At 40.2% G+C, this 16,910-nt stretch overlaps 2 protein-coding genes across 2 annotated transcripts; one reads left to right on the forward strand and one right to left on the reverse strand.

Moving 5' to 3' along the window:
- Positions 1-2,008: 2,008 nt before the first annotated feature.
- LOC106745466 (protein tweety) lies at positions 2,009-16,910 on the reverse strand. Its single transcript, XM_014621088.1, has 9 exons — positions 16,194-16,910; positions 12,795-13,015; positions 9,768-10,040; positions 8,926-9,260; positions 8,252-8,683; positions 7,903-8,004; positions 7,337-7,576; positions 6,573-6,730; positions 2,009-6,282 (listed from the first exon to the last, which is right to left on the reverse strand). Exons 2-9 carry the CDS (start codon positions 12,930-12,932, stop codon positions 5,786-5,788), a joined length of 2,175 nt encoding a protein of 724 aa, XP_014476574.1. The 5' UTR covers positions 12,933-13,015; positions 16,194-16,910; the 3' UTR covers positions 2,009-5,785.
- LOC106745465 lies at positions 10,647-12,313 on the forward strand. Its single transcript, XM_014621087.1, has 2 exons — positions 10,647-11,075; positions 11,159-12,313. The coding sequence occupies exons 1-2, from the start codon at positions 11,065-11,067 to the stop codon at positions 12,075-12,077; spliced, it is 930 nt and encodes a 309-aa protein (XP_014476573.1). The 5' UTR covers positions 10,647-11,064; the 3' UTR covers positions 12,078-12,313.

Raw genomic sequence — 16,910 nt, forward strand, 5'->3', positions numbered from 1 at the left:
CTCTGCTTTCCTTTCTCCCTCCTTTTGAAAAAAATATATCGATGCGCTTTCTACTAGTCGGTGATTATATCTTAGCGTGATATTTATTTATATATACATAATTGTGGATCATAGGGTATTTTTATTTCTCTTTTTATAATATTAATGTTCCGTTACAATAGGAGGAATTAAATCCGGCATATGGCAATTATTATACACAATCGTAATATACAAAAAATTGATATCGATTAACAAGTTTCGTCTGTTTTCCGTTGTTTGTTATGCGCTTTTGAGATAAAAGCCTCTTTATAATACATTGAAATACTTCACGTAATCGCACATACAACGAAAGACACGACAGAATATTACCAACTTACGTAAGTTTATGAATTAGCCTCTACATACTTCGTAAATAAATTTTATTTCTTCTTCCGCGCGCGCGCGGCAAAAGGAAGATGCATACGCAAAAAAGAGAAAAATAAATAACTGTACATGTGTGTGTGCACGCGCGCGCGTGTACACACGCATACACACACGCGTACCACATCTACGGTTCTACCAATAGTCAGAAGTATACAGCAAGAAGAGTACATTGGAAATGGAAGTGAAAAAAGGACAAAATACCAAACGAAAGAGAAATGGATACCGCCTGAGAAACGTGCGCGGCAGAAAAAAAAACGTCGCATACACAAAGTGTCGCAAACGTGTCTTGCCGTGTGAAGTTGCACTATTTCTTTCTTTTTTTTCTTCTTAAGACTACGCGCTTTTTTCAGAGAGATTCCGCGAGTTCGGGCCGCTGACACGCCGCCAGGATGGTGCAATTTCACACGGAAGGGAACACCTTGTGCACCATACCGAATATCGTAAAAGACTCAACATTTATTGTAATATACGAATATATATATATATGTATATACGAAAAAACTTTAGAGCCCTGGATCTTCCCTGGTACATCCAATATCAGTCTTAAAGGGTGCACAAAAGCTTAGGTCTCTCAACACGTACAACCACATCCGTATCGATGTACAATAGCATTCAACCAGATCCCCGGGAATCCTTTTTTTGATTTTCACCGTTTATCAACTATTTGCCTTAATCTGCGATTAAAGGTTGCCGGTAGGCCAAGAAGAGATGCGTCAACTTAAACAAATTCCTTTACGTTGTATCATTATTACACCACACTCCTCTGTTATTTCCAAAAATAAAGAATCCCCATTCTCTCTCTCTCTCTCTCTCTCTCTCATACACACACATTCTCTTACATTCATTCACTCTCTCTCTTTCCTGTCATGCTTCCATTCTTCTTTCTCTCATAGACACATATAGACACATAGATTTGTATTAGACGCATGCATATACACGCGCATTCTCACATCTCTCAACACCCATCCCTTTTCATTCGTGTTCTCTCTCTCTCTCTCTCTCTCATGCAGATATTCTTCTCTCGCTTTCATACACCGTATATATTATGTTTATCGTCGTATATAAAAATGATGCGAAACTCAAACGCAATTATACTTGTTCGGCAACTCCTAACGTGTGCCTCAGACCGTCGTCGTCTCGACACTGTGAAAATTGTCGTTAAATAGTCGTCTAGTCATACATTCGCCTATTAAAAGTTTAACAATACTTCCCGTGTTCTATGGTATTTTGAAACATATGTATTAAACGTGTCCTTCGGTCGCGCGTAAAGCGGCCTCCCCGTCACCGGTTTCGTTCGGTTCCTTATCGACTCCCCCCCCCCCTCCACCACTTACAAAGAGAAATATTGAATTGTGAAGACTTGCGTCGCTACTGTGGCGAACGACATTTATTTCTCGACTTTTGCGGCTTTCTCGATCTGGACAATACTATATTGATCCCATTTGCGTGCTTTACTGTAAAATCGCAAACAACAGAAGCAGAATTGTCGTGTTTCCCCGTCAGGCATCTTTGAAGGTATCTTTCACTTTCGAGATCTCGTGAGTCGCAAAAAAAACAGGTTACACGAGAGAGGGATGAAGAAGGACGACTTCAATTTCTCGTTATGTGGATTTTGACAAACAAACCTTTACTCAATGCAAATTTAATATATGTCGTACAATTGGAAGATAAAACATAAAGCTATTCTCTTCTACTCTTCGCAGAGAGAAAGAAGGAAAAAAAAAGGGGGAAGTAAGTACGAGTACGTATTCATAATGACGAATACAGCGCATATCTCGCGTTCCATTAAAAAAAGAAACACTAAAGTCGGATCCGTCTTTGTATACTTTCTCTCAATAAGTAATTCCTCTCCTTAAGTCTAGAACATATATTTGGATGATGAGATGACGCACTAACATAGCTTTTCCATAGGTATTTAATAGTGTTGCGCGTTATACAAATATTCGAGACGAAAGAGCGGTTCTCTCTATTTTTTTTTTCGTTTTAAAAATTGAGCCGTGTTAAAAATTTGGCAAGAGATCTTTCTTTCATTTGCTATCTTGAATGTACATAACTCTTTATATACTGACTAGGGTACTTCACCTCCGAAGTGAACAAAACGATATTTATTTCGTCTTACGCGCACGCGGTTGGTAAGCCGCGTGTACATATATATATATATATATATTTACTATTTATCGTCGGAACTTAAATTAGCAATTAACTAAACTATAATTATACCCTACTAGTCTATGAGCTGTCGCGCTCGGTAATAAATATTACAATTATTTACAATGGGTCAAGTAAGTTCCCCGTTTCTATATTCGCGCTCCTCCCTCGTAATATTTGAGATATTTGCGATTATATATAATCGTTTTACAAGAGACACACAAATCCTAAGAAACCTCTGGAAAGTAATTGCGATAAATGCAAGTGTTACTTGGAATGGCACGATTTGTCGTTCCACTTATTTCGGGATTCAACGCGTTCGAAGTCATATCAGACCGTCAACCGAAATAACAAAATGTTCTCTCTTTCTCTCTCTCTCTCGCTGACAAATTCGCATAACATCTAGATTCGATTTATCACACTTCACGTTTACTCGATAATCTTAAGAGTTATCAGTTTATATACAGACTTACTGAATTATATGCGGATGCGAGTATAAAGAGTCATTTTGCAATTTTGCCGAAAGTCTATAATCCCAACTCTCACAAATCTTTAGGTAATATCAATTAAGGTGCCCAATTCATGAGACGTTCGTAGCAGCGTCGAACGCGGTCACGTGATTTTAATCTGACGTTAGCATAAAAAAAACAAAGAAGTTGGATTTTATTCAACTTCTGGCGTCGCTCACCGACGAGGTGATACCAAAGACTATTGGCTTTTGGAATTTGGTGTACGGGAGAATTTCGTCAAATACAAATTTGTGTTGAATCAGCATAAATGATAACTGCAGAAATGCAGTTTCGCCACAATATTTAATATACTTCATTGCAAGTTTACGTGCATATCGATAGAAAATACATCGTGGGGCAACCGTAAATTAAATAAAATTAATACTCTCTTAATACGCCTTATCCAGATATTTATACCGGATAACTTTCATAAGAAAAAATTACAAACCGGTCATTTGATCGCTTTGGTAGTTTTAGCGTTTAATATTACTTCGTCGATACGTCACGTCACGTAAACCACCAATACGGACATTCAAATGTCTTATATTGCTCATTATATTCTATTATTTTTTCTATACGATCTCTCTTATAACCACATTACACTACCTCGGAATGACATATTTTTTCAGAGAGAAACTATGCGCGAGTGACGCGCCGTAATGTTCGAAATTCGACGCTGCTGTATTCTTTTCGCCGCGTTTTCTCACCATCCAACACAGCAACCTCGATCAAAGTGACCCATTTTGACGCTAGAAATGAGCGTCGAGCGTCGGCATGAAAAGGCACCTTTAGAGACGTACCGGATACTGGAAATCGGACGTCCGTGGAATCAAGGGACAACTCGCCAACCCGAACGCTGAATACTTGCACGAGTAAACAACATTCGTCCGACCGGCTATTATTCAGGCACACAGAGTCGCTCCTCGATATCGGAACTGAATTACGTGCTTATCCTAGGCGTGTAACAAACCTCCTATTATTATTAAACAGTGTCCACGATCCAAATGTATATATGATTCTAACAACATTCCCCGCGAGCGGAATCGTTGTGTGCTTGTGAAAGCTACGTTTAAAAAACTTTAGAAAATCCGCCTGTAGTCCGCGAGAAAAAAAAAACCCAATGCCTCTCTCTCTCTCTCTCTCTCTCTCATCACATGTTCTGCACGTCCTTCGTCGGTCCCACTGTCCGTCCGTCGTCGGTTTTCAGCCAACCGACGCCAACGAGATATAAGAGCCGATTTTACGAGTATACCGAATAATTGCCGGGTACCCAGTATATCTCTAGTTCTATTACGTAGAATGTCTCAGGAAGACTGCACTCCGCAGAAAATTCACTCTCGGCCACCTTACAAAGTATAATAAGATTCAACCTTTGCGATAGATTCATTTTTCCGTTTTTCCCTCTAGATAGATAGTACGTCTTCGTACGTTGTCAACCGAAGTACCGCCTTAGTATGGAAGTAATATTTTCCAATATATTCTCAATCGTTTCTCACTCTCACTCTCACTCTCTCTCTCTCTCTCTCTCTCTCTCTCACACACACACATACCGATACCACTTAGACGCCTGTTCTTCATATAAAAACTGAAAAACCTACGTAACACCTGTGCTACCACCATGGTTTTGTACTTAAAAAGTATATTCGCCTGAGCGCATTGGCAGTATGTCGCGGGTGTACCCTCGTACGATCGATCAAGTACCTGCCAATTTGCCGATATATATATATATATATAATCTCGTAAAAATTACCAGTCATTCGTGCGGCAACTAGATGTATACGTTTCGCATACACATTACAAAGTGTACAAAATCTCACAGAAAAAGTCAACGTATGTAGATTCGCCTTGCGGATATCGAGTTCCGAGAAAGAGATTAAAATGTAAAAAGTATATATAAAAAACCGTAACTCGCTATTCCCATCTCGTTATGTGTATTTTGGTATTTCTTTCAATTCGTATTAATACGTATATATATATATATATCCCTAGCTCCTAAGTTAAGTATATAGAACGTACGAAATTAACGGCTCAATTAATTTCAGAATGAATGAAGCGAGTGGTATCTCTCTCTGTAAACGATCGATGTCGACGGCCAAAGAAAGCTTCCCGTCGTGAGAAAGGCTTGTTTGTGCTTATTCGTTCGTGCAGCTCTTCTCCGGCTCGACAAGCAATAAATACGTGGCACTGCATTAAATATCCCGTATGTCCCGTCTATTGCTGGATGTACGACACACTTTACGCTCTGCGCAAATCCAACCCAAGTAGAACGCGGGCAACAACAACAGAGAAAGACGATAACGCAGAAGAAGAAGAAGAAGGACCTACCACGATCACTGTACATGATATACAAGTACAAAATCTCGGATATAAAGTGTCTGTGTGTGTGTCTTAAGCATAAGAGTTCCCTGGTACACACAGTATTCTAAACTCTTTCTTTCTCTCTCTCTCTCTCTTTTCGCCCCCGACTTCTCTCACTTTTATCGCAAATCAAACCCGACGATCATCAGTTTGCCATTTCTTTTTTTTTATAGGAACTCCGAATCGCACGATTCTAGCTCTATTGAAAGACGACTCTTGGTAACATGTTGACGCTCTTACTCTGTATACTCTGCATGCTGCGAATATTCACGATGTGCCTCACGACGTTTATGACGGTTGAAGTGATCCGCTTCACGATGTCACGTAGTCTCTCTCTCTCTCTCTTCCGCCCTTTTCCGATCATACGATTAGAGTTCCGTTACAGCATACAGATTAGGATCGCTACCCTGTACCTGGCTCAGTGTGGCCACTGTCGGCTTCTCTTGCCTTCCCTGCGCCCGATTATACGTACCGTACATATTCGGCACCGTCGTATTGTTCTGCGCGCTACCGTTGAACTGGCTACGCGAGAAATTTCTGTCCAAAGTTCTGACCTGATCCTGCATCTGATCCTGAATGCGAATGTTAGGCGCCTTGTTTCTCACTAACGACCGGAACTGATTCATGTTGGTCTGCGAGCGCGACTCGAACTCCCACGTCGGCTGGCTCGTAGGATTCGGCGGTAGCGGCCGGTTCTGATTCCACGCCGGAGTCGGGCCCCTCTTGAGACTCGTCAGGTTCTTCGGGTCCAGCGTCTGCGTCTTCCGAGAGTCTTGGAAGGTAGCGAGATGAGCGGGCCCGTGCGAATTGTGAGACAGGGTACCGGTGAAGGACGCCACGCTGGGCGTCCAAGGTGGTTCTCTACCTGTAATATGAAGTCACTTTGTGAGTCTTTCTATTCGAACGTATAACGCGGGAATTTCTTGATATTCGTTTTCTCGTTTTCTCGTTTCCGACGTTACCGGATAAGGGACGATTGCAACTCAAATCGCTTTAATGGAGGATCCTCTCGATAAAAGAGGAAGAAGGGAGAAAAGGAGAGAAAGAGAGAAAGGAAGGAAGAAAGAGAGACACGAATATGTAAACATTATTACGCTACACTAATTCTAATTCGCTCACCGGGCCCTGCGGGGGCGTGCCCTCAGTAGAAATCACTCGATTCTAGAGTCTTGCACTGTTTGCTCAGAGTCGCGTACTGGCCAGGTTGATCTCCGAGTCCAGAACGGTGCTCAGCCCGTCCGCCCGTTGATTGCTGATTATGCTGAGACGATTTGTGATCCCCGCCTCCTCCGCTCCCATTAACACCCCCACCTCTGTAAATGGCGATGAAAGACAAACCAAGTTGCAGCATTATCTTAGTTTTAGACAGTAGGCCGGTATTGTTTAGCTTATCTAAACATAAATCCAAGTTCAATCACGTCTGCAAGTTCAGTCTATAACATTGTGTTTATGTTGACGAAGGATAAAACAAGAAAGCGCGCTATATACTATCGTCAATAATAATAATAAATATTGTGTAAAAGCAATTAATAAAACTCTCGCAGAGAGAACAATACATATATATATTTTTCGGTTATATATATATATATATATATATTCAGTCTGTCTCAATACTTCTTAGGCTGCAAAAATATATCGAAATATCCAAACAATCAGAACATCAAAGATAAAATCAATGCCGAGAAAATGATGTCTCGTCACGCACAATCGTTAGAAGAAGCGTTTGCTATGTAAATAACTGCGTCGCGATCTGTTATCCTTGGCGGCGCGGAATGATATACATGATTAAAGCGACATTCAGAGAAGACAAACCTAATCGACGGTATTTCACGCGACTTGACGTTTTTTTTTCCTTTTTCCGATTCAACATAGCTAACAACAAACGAAAAAGAATAAAACTGAAAGTCTCATGCACAAACTTTAGCATGCTCTCGTGCAGTTGACGTGCTCGAGCAGTCGCAGTAGCGTAGGACGGTGGGGGCGGCGTTAGCAAGAGAGGCTGCTTAATCGTATTATGAGTGCCAAGAGCATTCGAATTAAGCGGAGGGGCTGTAGGCGGGTACGACCCTTGGCCTCGAAGGGTCCGCGCTGCTATCGCCTGCGAAGCCGCTGACGGTGGCAAGTAAGGATCTTGCTCGTCGACTTGATGGTAATCCCTTCTGGAACAAACGTATCGCCGGTTACGGTTTGTTTAAACCCTCCGCCTAGGCACTTGATTCTGCACACGCAACTCTCGCACGAGTCGATTGAAAAGCACAACTACAATTATCTCGGTGAATTTCCGTTAACGTTAATACCAAGAAATATCTGACTGGAAATAACGAGTAACATTATGTTCAAGTAGATATTTATATCACTGGAATTTTCGTAGTTTCAAGCTCGATAAAATTTCAGACAATTACTGAGAGAGTTCGTCAGTAATAATGACGTATTTGCATTGAACGGAGCGCGTTGAGTGAGAATGGCAGAGGCAACTGGCGCATACCGCTTTCGGATATATATCCACGTATGAGAATCCACCCAAACCAGTATGGTGAAAAAGAGACCCGCGGCTAAACTGGCTAGTAGCATAAAAGTTAATCCATACCTGGAACGCAAATCACAGAGAATATTAGATATTTATATACCTGTTATTTAATGAATGTAAAGGTGATCGCTCGATCTCTCTTTTAGCTACGGTATAAACTAGGGACCCGGGCAGAATGAAAATATTTAATAAAGGTTTCGTTTCTCTGGAATGAACAATGAAAGTACCGGTTTTCACACGGTCCTCGATTCCGGTCCGGGTCCCTGGTACAAACACACATACGCAAGAAGAATAGACATCAACTTACAGTCCCAAGTGGCATAAGCTCTTAGCGGCATGAACGTATTGCTTGTGGAGAGGCTTACAATCGAGCAACGTGGCTAAGCCTGACACGAGTTTATCCACGGTATTAACGTCCGTGGACAGGCTGCTGAGTTTCGGCTGGAGTTGCTGGTCTTTGAACAGCTCTATCGCTAATCGAGTCACAGTGTTCAAATTGTGCCTCATGTTGCCTACCGCGCGCTGACCGTCCCGCAATCTCTGCGTGAACGGATTGCTGCGCGTGTTCTCGCAGTGGGTGTAATACGAGAGCACCTCGGAGGCTAAGGTCGACGGCACCGCTCTGCTCAGATAGCCGTCCGGCGATACGCAGAGATCACCTAGAGCTACAGAAGTGGCCAGGTATAAGGACGCCATGAGCCAAGAGACGATCACGGCGAACAAGCCGAACACGGAGAATCTGAAAGAGAGCCCCATTAGAACGATTCGCATCCCAACGACTTCTCGTCGTCGTCGTCGTCGTCGTCGTGATTGCGTGACGCGCTTACAGAGAAGAAACACAATCGGTCTCTCGAATTCCGTGGAAATTTCGCGCTTCTTTCTCGTTTACAAGCGGCCGAAGTGAGCAGCGAAATACCGTGAGAGACTTTGTCTAGCGCACAGTGAACGGATTAAACTGCCTCTTTTTCATATGGCACGTACGTTATGAGGACGCATCTGGAGTGTCGCGCGACACCGACCACCAGAACCACACAGAGGACGAGTAGAGCGCTCAAGACCGCCATAGTGATAGGCCATCTCAACTGTTCGATTTTCTCGCCCATCCCGATGGCCCCGGCGAGGCTGATGCCGCTCAGAGGCTTTCGGATCTCGAAACTCCGATTTACGGCGATGCTCGTGTTTTGCTTCATGCCGTTGAGCGCCACCAACAGCAGACCCAGCATCGTCTTGTTGCTGACCGGGGCGTCAAATTCGTCACCGAGGGCGGTTAGTTGCGGCTGCATCTTTTTCTTCAAGGTGGCTTCTATAGTGTCAGTCTGCAAGAAGTACGGTATCGACAGGTATCGTACGGTAACAACAGGAACTTGGTGTGCATATTTTATAGCTGGTCGTTATTATATTATAGATAGAGTCACTTGCATAGAACACTAGGAGGACCAACGAACGTGACTTGATCCACTTAAAGAGGAAGTGTATTAAGCAGGATCTACGATAAGAATTTAAGCTCTGAGCCTTAAGAAATTGAGCAATCACAGGTCGAATGTTAGAAGAATAATCGACTGTGATTGATCAATTTTTTCTAAGTCTTAGAGCTTAAATTCTTATTGTAGACTCCGCTTCAAACCTCTCTTTTTGACGAGTTTATGTTATCAGGGAAGAATAAAAAAATTGATATTATTGTTTAATATCAATCTATAGCGTCAGACACTTCTTCTGCACGATATTTACCTCAAGTTGACGAATCGAAAATGACACGGGAAGGATACAGAATATATTGTTCTACCTAATTTATGACAAACAATCGTTTTAGAAAGTTAAAGTACCTGATTTCTCACACCCATGAGGATCCCGTCGACGTTTTTAGCCGCTGCCACGAGCTGTACTAAGCCGTTGTGCACGTCATCGTTGCCGTAAAGACCAACAGCCACTGCTCCGCTGCAGAGCAGTGCCAGGACGGCCAGTGAACACTTCAGCAGGGTTATCGACCTCCTGGGGCGCGGCTTCCGGTCGCAACATCTTGTTACCAAATAAACTAGCAACACCAGCAATGTTAAGATCAACCAGGCTGCTGGAATACTTCCTAGTATCCCGAGACTCTGCAAAGATTACATCCAAATACAGTCCTTTCCTTTTCTGCATAAATGCACTATGCAGAGTGTTATTGAAAAAAAGGTTCAAAATATTGCGGGCTCGCACAGTGCTCTCACGAGATCGAATAAAAATAGTCAAAATAGGTCAATGTTTTCATAGTAAGTAACAATTATACACATAAAAATAGAAGATTAATTCCGTGTTAATCGCAGAAGTAGTTGGTGATTATTTAATAATTCGATTTTAAGATTATTTAATATTGAAGGGAGTATAAATGAATGACCCCGTAAATACATTAATAAACAGTAACATTAAATTAGTTAACAGTATTAAAAGAGTAATTAAAACAGTAATATTATAATTTCCCACTCAACGAAGTAAACGCAATATAACATGTAACGTATATAACAGTTACATCCGTTCAGTGGGAAATAATAACATTGTTCTAATGTAACTGTCAGTTTGTGTTTATCGAAGAATCATGTGATGTAATCACATAATAATTCAATTTACTAATATTTTCTGTTCCAACTATATAATATTTATATCCAAGTTAATAGCGAATTTTGAATTTTACTTAAAAAAAATTATCACTGTATCTCTACTTTTATTTACTTATCATGATCAATAATAATAATTTTAAATGTTGGATTGCCGCTATTGGCTTTTAATTACTTATTAACACGTGCTATTTGCAAATCACTGATATTTATAGGGGTATACTTGACATTTCCGTATCACACGTTCTCCTTCGAAGTCTTTCCGCGTACAAACGACATGCGACGATCAATGCATTTCCGAGCACGGTCATCGATAAAATATGTCTATCGTCTTTAGAACGGCCGTTGTTCACCATTGTCAAGTGCACTTCGAACATCGTAACCAGACGAACACCGATACTCCCGGCTGTGCATTTACCGAGACTATACTGAACGAGTCTATTGAGCAAATAAAGCAAATATTTACGCATGGAAGCAGTGCGATAAGATAATCGTCTACCGTTTCGGCACCGTAAGCGCAGAACAACAGATGTCGGATAGGTATCTCTCTCTCTCATTGAATTAATTAAAATAGAAAATCGCTGCTAACTCTAAGGGGATTGATGTACAGATATATATTTTAGGGTGTATTTTTGTTCGATCAAAGCGAGTACGGCGAGTCTACAAAAATATCGGATACCACCTTTCGATAACACACCGTACGTGCACGGGGTTATCCTAGACGCGATCGTCATCGGCCGTAACAGCGAATTCCCGGGGAAATTTTCGGACGAAGATACCAATGTCTACGGAAATGTCGCTTGGTCACGACAGTTCACGAGCGGGAAATGTCCCGAGATAAGTAAACGTGGCCTCCGAGCGAGGCCTTTATCTCGTTTCTCCTCGGCTCTCGGTCCGGTGATTCCGTCGTCACCTTGGCGCATGCATGACGAAAACGTGCATATCGCGAGACGAAAGTTTCCCTCGCAGGAACGTCGCCGGCGGTATCTTCGACTTCGACGGCCGAAGAAGACGGAGCGAAAAAAAAGGAGGGGGAGGGGGGGACGAAGGAGAGGACACGTGAAGGAGAGTGCAGGAGTCACGAATATGAGAAGAGCGGCGGGGATATACCCGTCGCGTAGCCTGACGTTTCTGAAGCACGTTGAAGCCCGCAAGTGGCTCCGGGCGCATTATGCGAAAGCCCTTTGTGCATTGTTTGAGCTTTCCCGGGCATTGTGCTTTCCAGTTACGCGGCCCGGATTTTTGCACGCTCGCGCGGCATCCACCTGTCCGTCGTTCCTGGCCTTTTCTTTACCAGCTTCTTATTCCGCTTCTTTTTCTTTCTTCCTTTCTTTCTTCTTTTTTTTTCTTCTGCGCCCTCATGTTGCAGCGCATCTCGCATTTGTTGCTTTCCGTGAACGCGTCAAGCGTTCCTTCTTCCCTCTCTCTCTTTTTTTTTCTTTTCTCTCCTTCGTTCCTACGCTGGTAGAAAAACCAGTCGATAACGCGGTCTTCCTCGCTCAACCGTTTCCAGATGTTTTTACTCGAGTTTTAGCAATCTGAATATATACCGATGTCAATCAACGCTCACGAGAGGCACCCCAGTTGAAACGATAATCTAAAACGCTCTCTCGGTGGCGTAGTTACACTAAGAGGATATCCCCGAGGGATCGAAAGTCGCTGGTATACAAGATCAAGGTATTAGCGGAGGATCTACTCGTGCGAAATATCCAATCAATCCCTGTTTACTGAAATTTAGCAGCGATAAAAATCCCCGACTGTAAAACGTCCTAAAATCTAATTTATAATCTTAAATTATATTATAAACGATTGAAAATTGGGGGGGGGGGGGGNACAAAATTTACTCGAGAAATCGAGAAAAGATACTTCAATTTTTTTTAATGTTCACACAAATTCAGCGTTTCTTATAAGTGGAAGTTAAAGCAATGGACATTGGTCTCTCTTTTCTCCGGGCACAGAGATATTTTCCAAAATCGATTTGGAGAATTGCGTGAAGTCCCCTTCGCCGGGCAGCTCGCTTATCAATTGAAATAAAGCTTTGAAAAGTCTCAGGTCGCGTATCTGTTTAATCGGATGCGATTTGTTTTAAATCAACGAAATCGATTTGCGTGCTGCACCAACGGGAGGCGAAAAGCGAATTCGGCGGAGAGCAGAGGAGAGGGTATTCTCTCTATTCCAATAATTGACAAGAAAGTCAGATTGATGAATCTATCCGAGGACACACATACACACATACAGACGGGCATACACATGATCTACCTCCAAATAGATTTCAGAGTGAGGATTGAATGTATTGTTGACCGAATGCAGAGAGACGTTCAGATGCGGCAGGCTGTGGAAGATCCTCGCGAGCTGTGGTACCGTGTATTGTTCCGGAAGCTGCTGACCGCCCGCCATTTTGGAGAATCCTTATCTGCCGAAGACCCTGCCGAAGACCCTGTCGAAGCGCCTCTCCTGCTCGTCAAGACATGCTACGAGCGCTGTAATAAGGTGAAAAAGGAAGTAAATTAATACTTCGTGCCAAGTTTTCTCAAACGTAAGAGATGTATTTTTTCTTAACATTAAAATGCGATAAAATATAATTGGACGATCTTAGAAATTGACTTTTTAACGGAGACGCGAATTTAATGAAATCTTACTGTCTTTCCCAACAAAATCAACAAGAATTACTTATTTTTCGCTGCTTTACATGAGAAAATTAAAATATCTTGGATTCGCATTTCAAATAAAAACGTAAAACAACAGCTGCATATCTTATCTCATTCGTTATCACGTCATCATCAATATAAATTTCGAGAGAAAAAAAAACAAAGAGAAAGAATAATTCGTACATAACATAAATAGATAACATAATTTGATTATTATTTTATTGGATTGTCGAGAATTCTGGCAATCCCGAAAGCAAACTAGAAAATCAAATCAAATTAAAACAGCGAACACAGAAGCAGTTGGTGATTATTTTTCCTCATAATCCAGTATCCCTCATATTTTAGTCTTTTATTGTTACTATAACACGAGGATTTGTTCCGAAAGTCTTTTTAATTTGATTATTATTGTTAGAATAGTGTGCACCCGTGTTACACTCTTCCGTTGTTAGTCATGATTCAATCTTGGTTAAACACATCGGCGCCGCTCAATATCGCGAAATGCTTTGCCGTATCAACTCTTCGTTTAGTGGAAACAACGCGGGGTTTAATTAATGAAGTCTGCGCCAGCTGTTCTCTCCATCTCACGCTTCATTGACATTATAAACGCGTCGGGAGGATTCTTAGCCCACAAATCGATTGAAGTAAACTTAATAGGCACAACAACGCTGTTATCCTCGTCATCAAAATCCTCGACGACTCGGGATGACTGAGTAGTCTCGCATCCTCTTCACTTCAGTTCTATAATTATGCTGAGATAGAAGAGAATAAACTTAATTCGCCAAGTTTATACGAAAATCACTCCGGGAATATTAAGTACGGTTCGCAGAAGCACGGGACGTGGGAAAGTAAACAAACGACCCATCCTCTCTCCCATCGTTAAACCAGCATCAAAAATTTTTGCACCATCTCGTCTGGTTAATGAGATATTGTGATATAACAGATTACGTGACTCGTTCTATGTATAAGAGCTCGTCATTCTACATATAAAAATTGGATTCTGTAAAAATGAATATAATAAAATAGTTGCGATTAGTTTAGTGCATACACTGAAAGATTTCTCCAAATTTAATAAATATTATTGTATCCAAACAAATTTCGTCATGTTCCAAGGAAACTAATGTTTCAATAAGTACGATCGTTAGACTTTTCAACGAATACGTATATTTATCTTAAATAAAAAATTCGCTTGAAACGAAAGATAATTTTCCCACAAAGAAATTATTTGTTTCATTTTATATATTTATTGTAACCAAATAATATTTTATTCGGTTAAAAGATAATATATGTCAAATAATAGTTCTTTCCGTTAAGTAATAGAGTTTTCTCGAATGAGACAATACAATTTTTACTCAAACAAATAATATTTCATATATGTTGTTTCTGTGAGACAAATTTTTGTCAAATAGAAATACTAAATCTAAAGAAACCTTTTCCTCGGTGTGTAAACTTTTCTAAATTGTTCTCTCTCAAATCTATTGAGACATCAAATATAATATACCGACCTAATTCGGTCAACTTTATATACTTTTTATATTAATACTTTATATTTACACCTTTTATACACGATAATCTATATTAAGCTCGTGTAAATACACACCACGGGTAACAAATACTTGTCTCTCTAATAAATATAGCAAGAATCGATAAAGTGCAATGAACATGTACGGTTTATTAACCTACTTTCCTGGTTCTGTTCTATCCTTGAAACGTACATTGTCGCGCCGCAGCACAGCAGACTTCGATACATTTAATACACACTCATACCGGAATATTCGTAATAATAATAATCTCGTTTTAATTGGAACTGCTTTAAAACATGATATAACTTCCTTCATTCGGTGGTACATTATGATGAGTTTTTAATTACTTTAGGGATATAAATTCACTTTCAGAGAATCCAGAGGGGGACTATATTAAATAATTCTAGAATAAATATATATATATGTAGTTTAGCGACGTGTTTCTCTTACTAAAAATATAAATCTGTGTTAAAAATTAACGCCGAGAGACGTCCGATATATCGTTAGTAATCATTAGTTAACCGAACAATGTAATGTAACAATGTAATTAATGGAGCTGCGCATTTGCAATTTGCGATAGCGAAAGCAGTCGTACGTTGAATCAATTATGTGAATAAATTACAATTTGTATTATTTCTTACTACACAAAAACGTCACTCACTCGCTCATTCCATTATTAAATTTATCGCGAATATCCGATCTCAGAAGAAATCGCTTGCGGCATGTGATTTAATAATTCTTCTTGTTCTTTACAAATATAGAGCAGTTGAATCATGCAATTAACTGTACAAATAAGAAGACACGCTTCCCAAGCATTATAGAAAAATTCAATTGCCAAGTCTCGACATAACATTTGAGTATCCGTCGAACATTTGAATATTACTGTCAACACACTTCTGTGAAGTTGACATCGCTTTTTCCAAATTTCAACAATAAATTTTCTAGCTCAGTATAAGCTTTTGTTTGTAAATTACGAAATAACTGTAAGATTGTAGGATCAAAACTGATCGTTCTATTACATGTATCTACATATACATTCTCGCACGTTTTTAGCAACAATAATTATACAGATAAAATTATATACGTACTTTTATAATAAAATTACAAAACGTACGCTAGTAAAGTAAAAGTTTATTACATAGCTGACAATTTTATAAGTAAACGCTTAAGTAAGATTTCAGAACTTTGTAGTCAAGTGTTTCTCTATAGTTTAATTAAAAAAGTGTACTCTTACTACGTACAATAGAATGCACGATTTAACCTCATTATGCTCATAGAGAAGAAAAATTTGGTGAGCCAAATATTTTGAATTCTCCTCAAACAGATCCTAATCCTTCTATCGCACGATATCGCGCAACCGCTAATAGATTCCGTTTAATAAAAACATCAATTTCATTGGAATGTACGATGGAATTTTCATCGCGACTGCAAACGTGATTCACGGCGAAGGGCGGAGGCTATAATATGCGTACGCATTTATACTGACTCACCTCGTCATATAAACGGGAAGTAAAGTCATCACCAATTGCATTGCAATTTTAAATGAACGCCATTAGTATTATGATCGCGCACCCATGCTGTCGTTCTAACAAGGAAACCTATTATAATGCGTCCCCCTCTGACTCTGATCCGCTTGGAACATGTTGCAGTCTAGTTTGGATTGGAATAAGACACACGCTTACGTTTTTATAAATCGGATGTTAAATTCACTGAAACAAATCATAATGTGATAGAAAGATAAAGGCTAAATTTTATATCAAAATGGTCAGTTTAAAATACATAAAACATGACTACTCGGTCACAAGTGTCAAACTGATTCTCAAGATGCGTCTATCGACGCTGTATTGCGTCTTGAAACCGACGAGTTTCTTCACAGAAATACAACAGTAAACGTGAGTTTTTGAATAAATGTCTCGACAATCAAGAGCAGTATCAGAGAAATGTGATGTAAAATCTAGTCACAAAGACAAACTTTTTAGCAATTAGGATATAAATTAACGACTTATTATTAAGAGAGTACAAATAAATTAACTGAATATCAGCTTCCCAGTTAAGCACTTAATTAGTGAGACAAACTTTATAAGGGGCAAATGGAGCGGTGCCTGGATATCCGTTCTGCATAATAAATTTCCGATAGAATCAAGAAATCTTTTGTAGTTATATAAGATTAAAATGGTAATCCCAAACTTATTGTTATAGACTCGAGG

Source organism: Dinoponera quadriceps, unplaced genomic scaffold, assembly GCF_001313825.1.
Source record: "Dinoponera quadriceps isolate SergipeBrazil2010 unplaced genomic scaffold, ASM131382v1 scaffold1280, whole genome shotgun sequence".
NCBI classification, from domain to species: Eukaryota; Metazoa; Arthropoda; class Insecta; order Hymenoptera; family Formicidae; genus Dinoponera; species Dinoponera quadriceps.

Bases quoted from the DNA above. Each gene is read 5' to 3' on its own strand.
- LOC106745466 (XM_014621088.1), bottom strand. From the start codon at position 12,932: ATGGCGGGCGGTCAGCAGCTTCCGGAACAATACACGGTACCACAGCTC. The intron at 9,261-9,767 runs GTACTTTAACTT...TACTTCTTGCAG, and splicing joins TCATGGGTGTGAGAAATCAG to ACTGACACTATAGAAGCCAC. The intron at 8,684-8,925 runs GTACGTGCCATA...GCTCTCTTTCAG, and splicing joins TCCAGATGCGTCCTCATAAC to ATTCTCCGTGTTCGGCTTGT.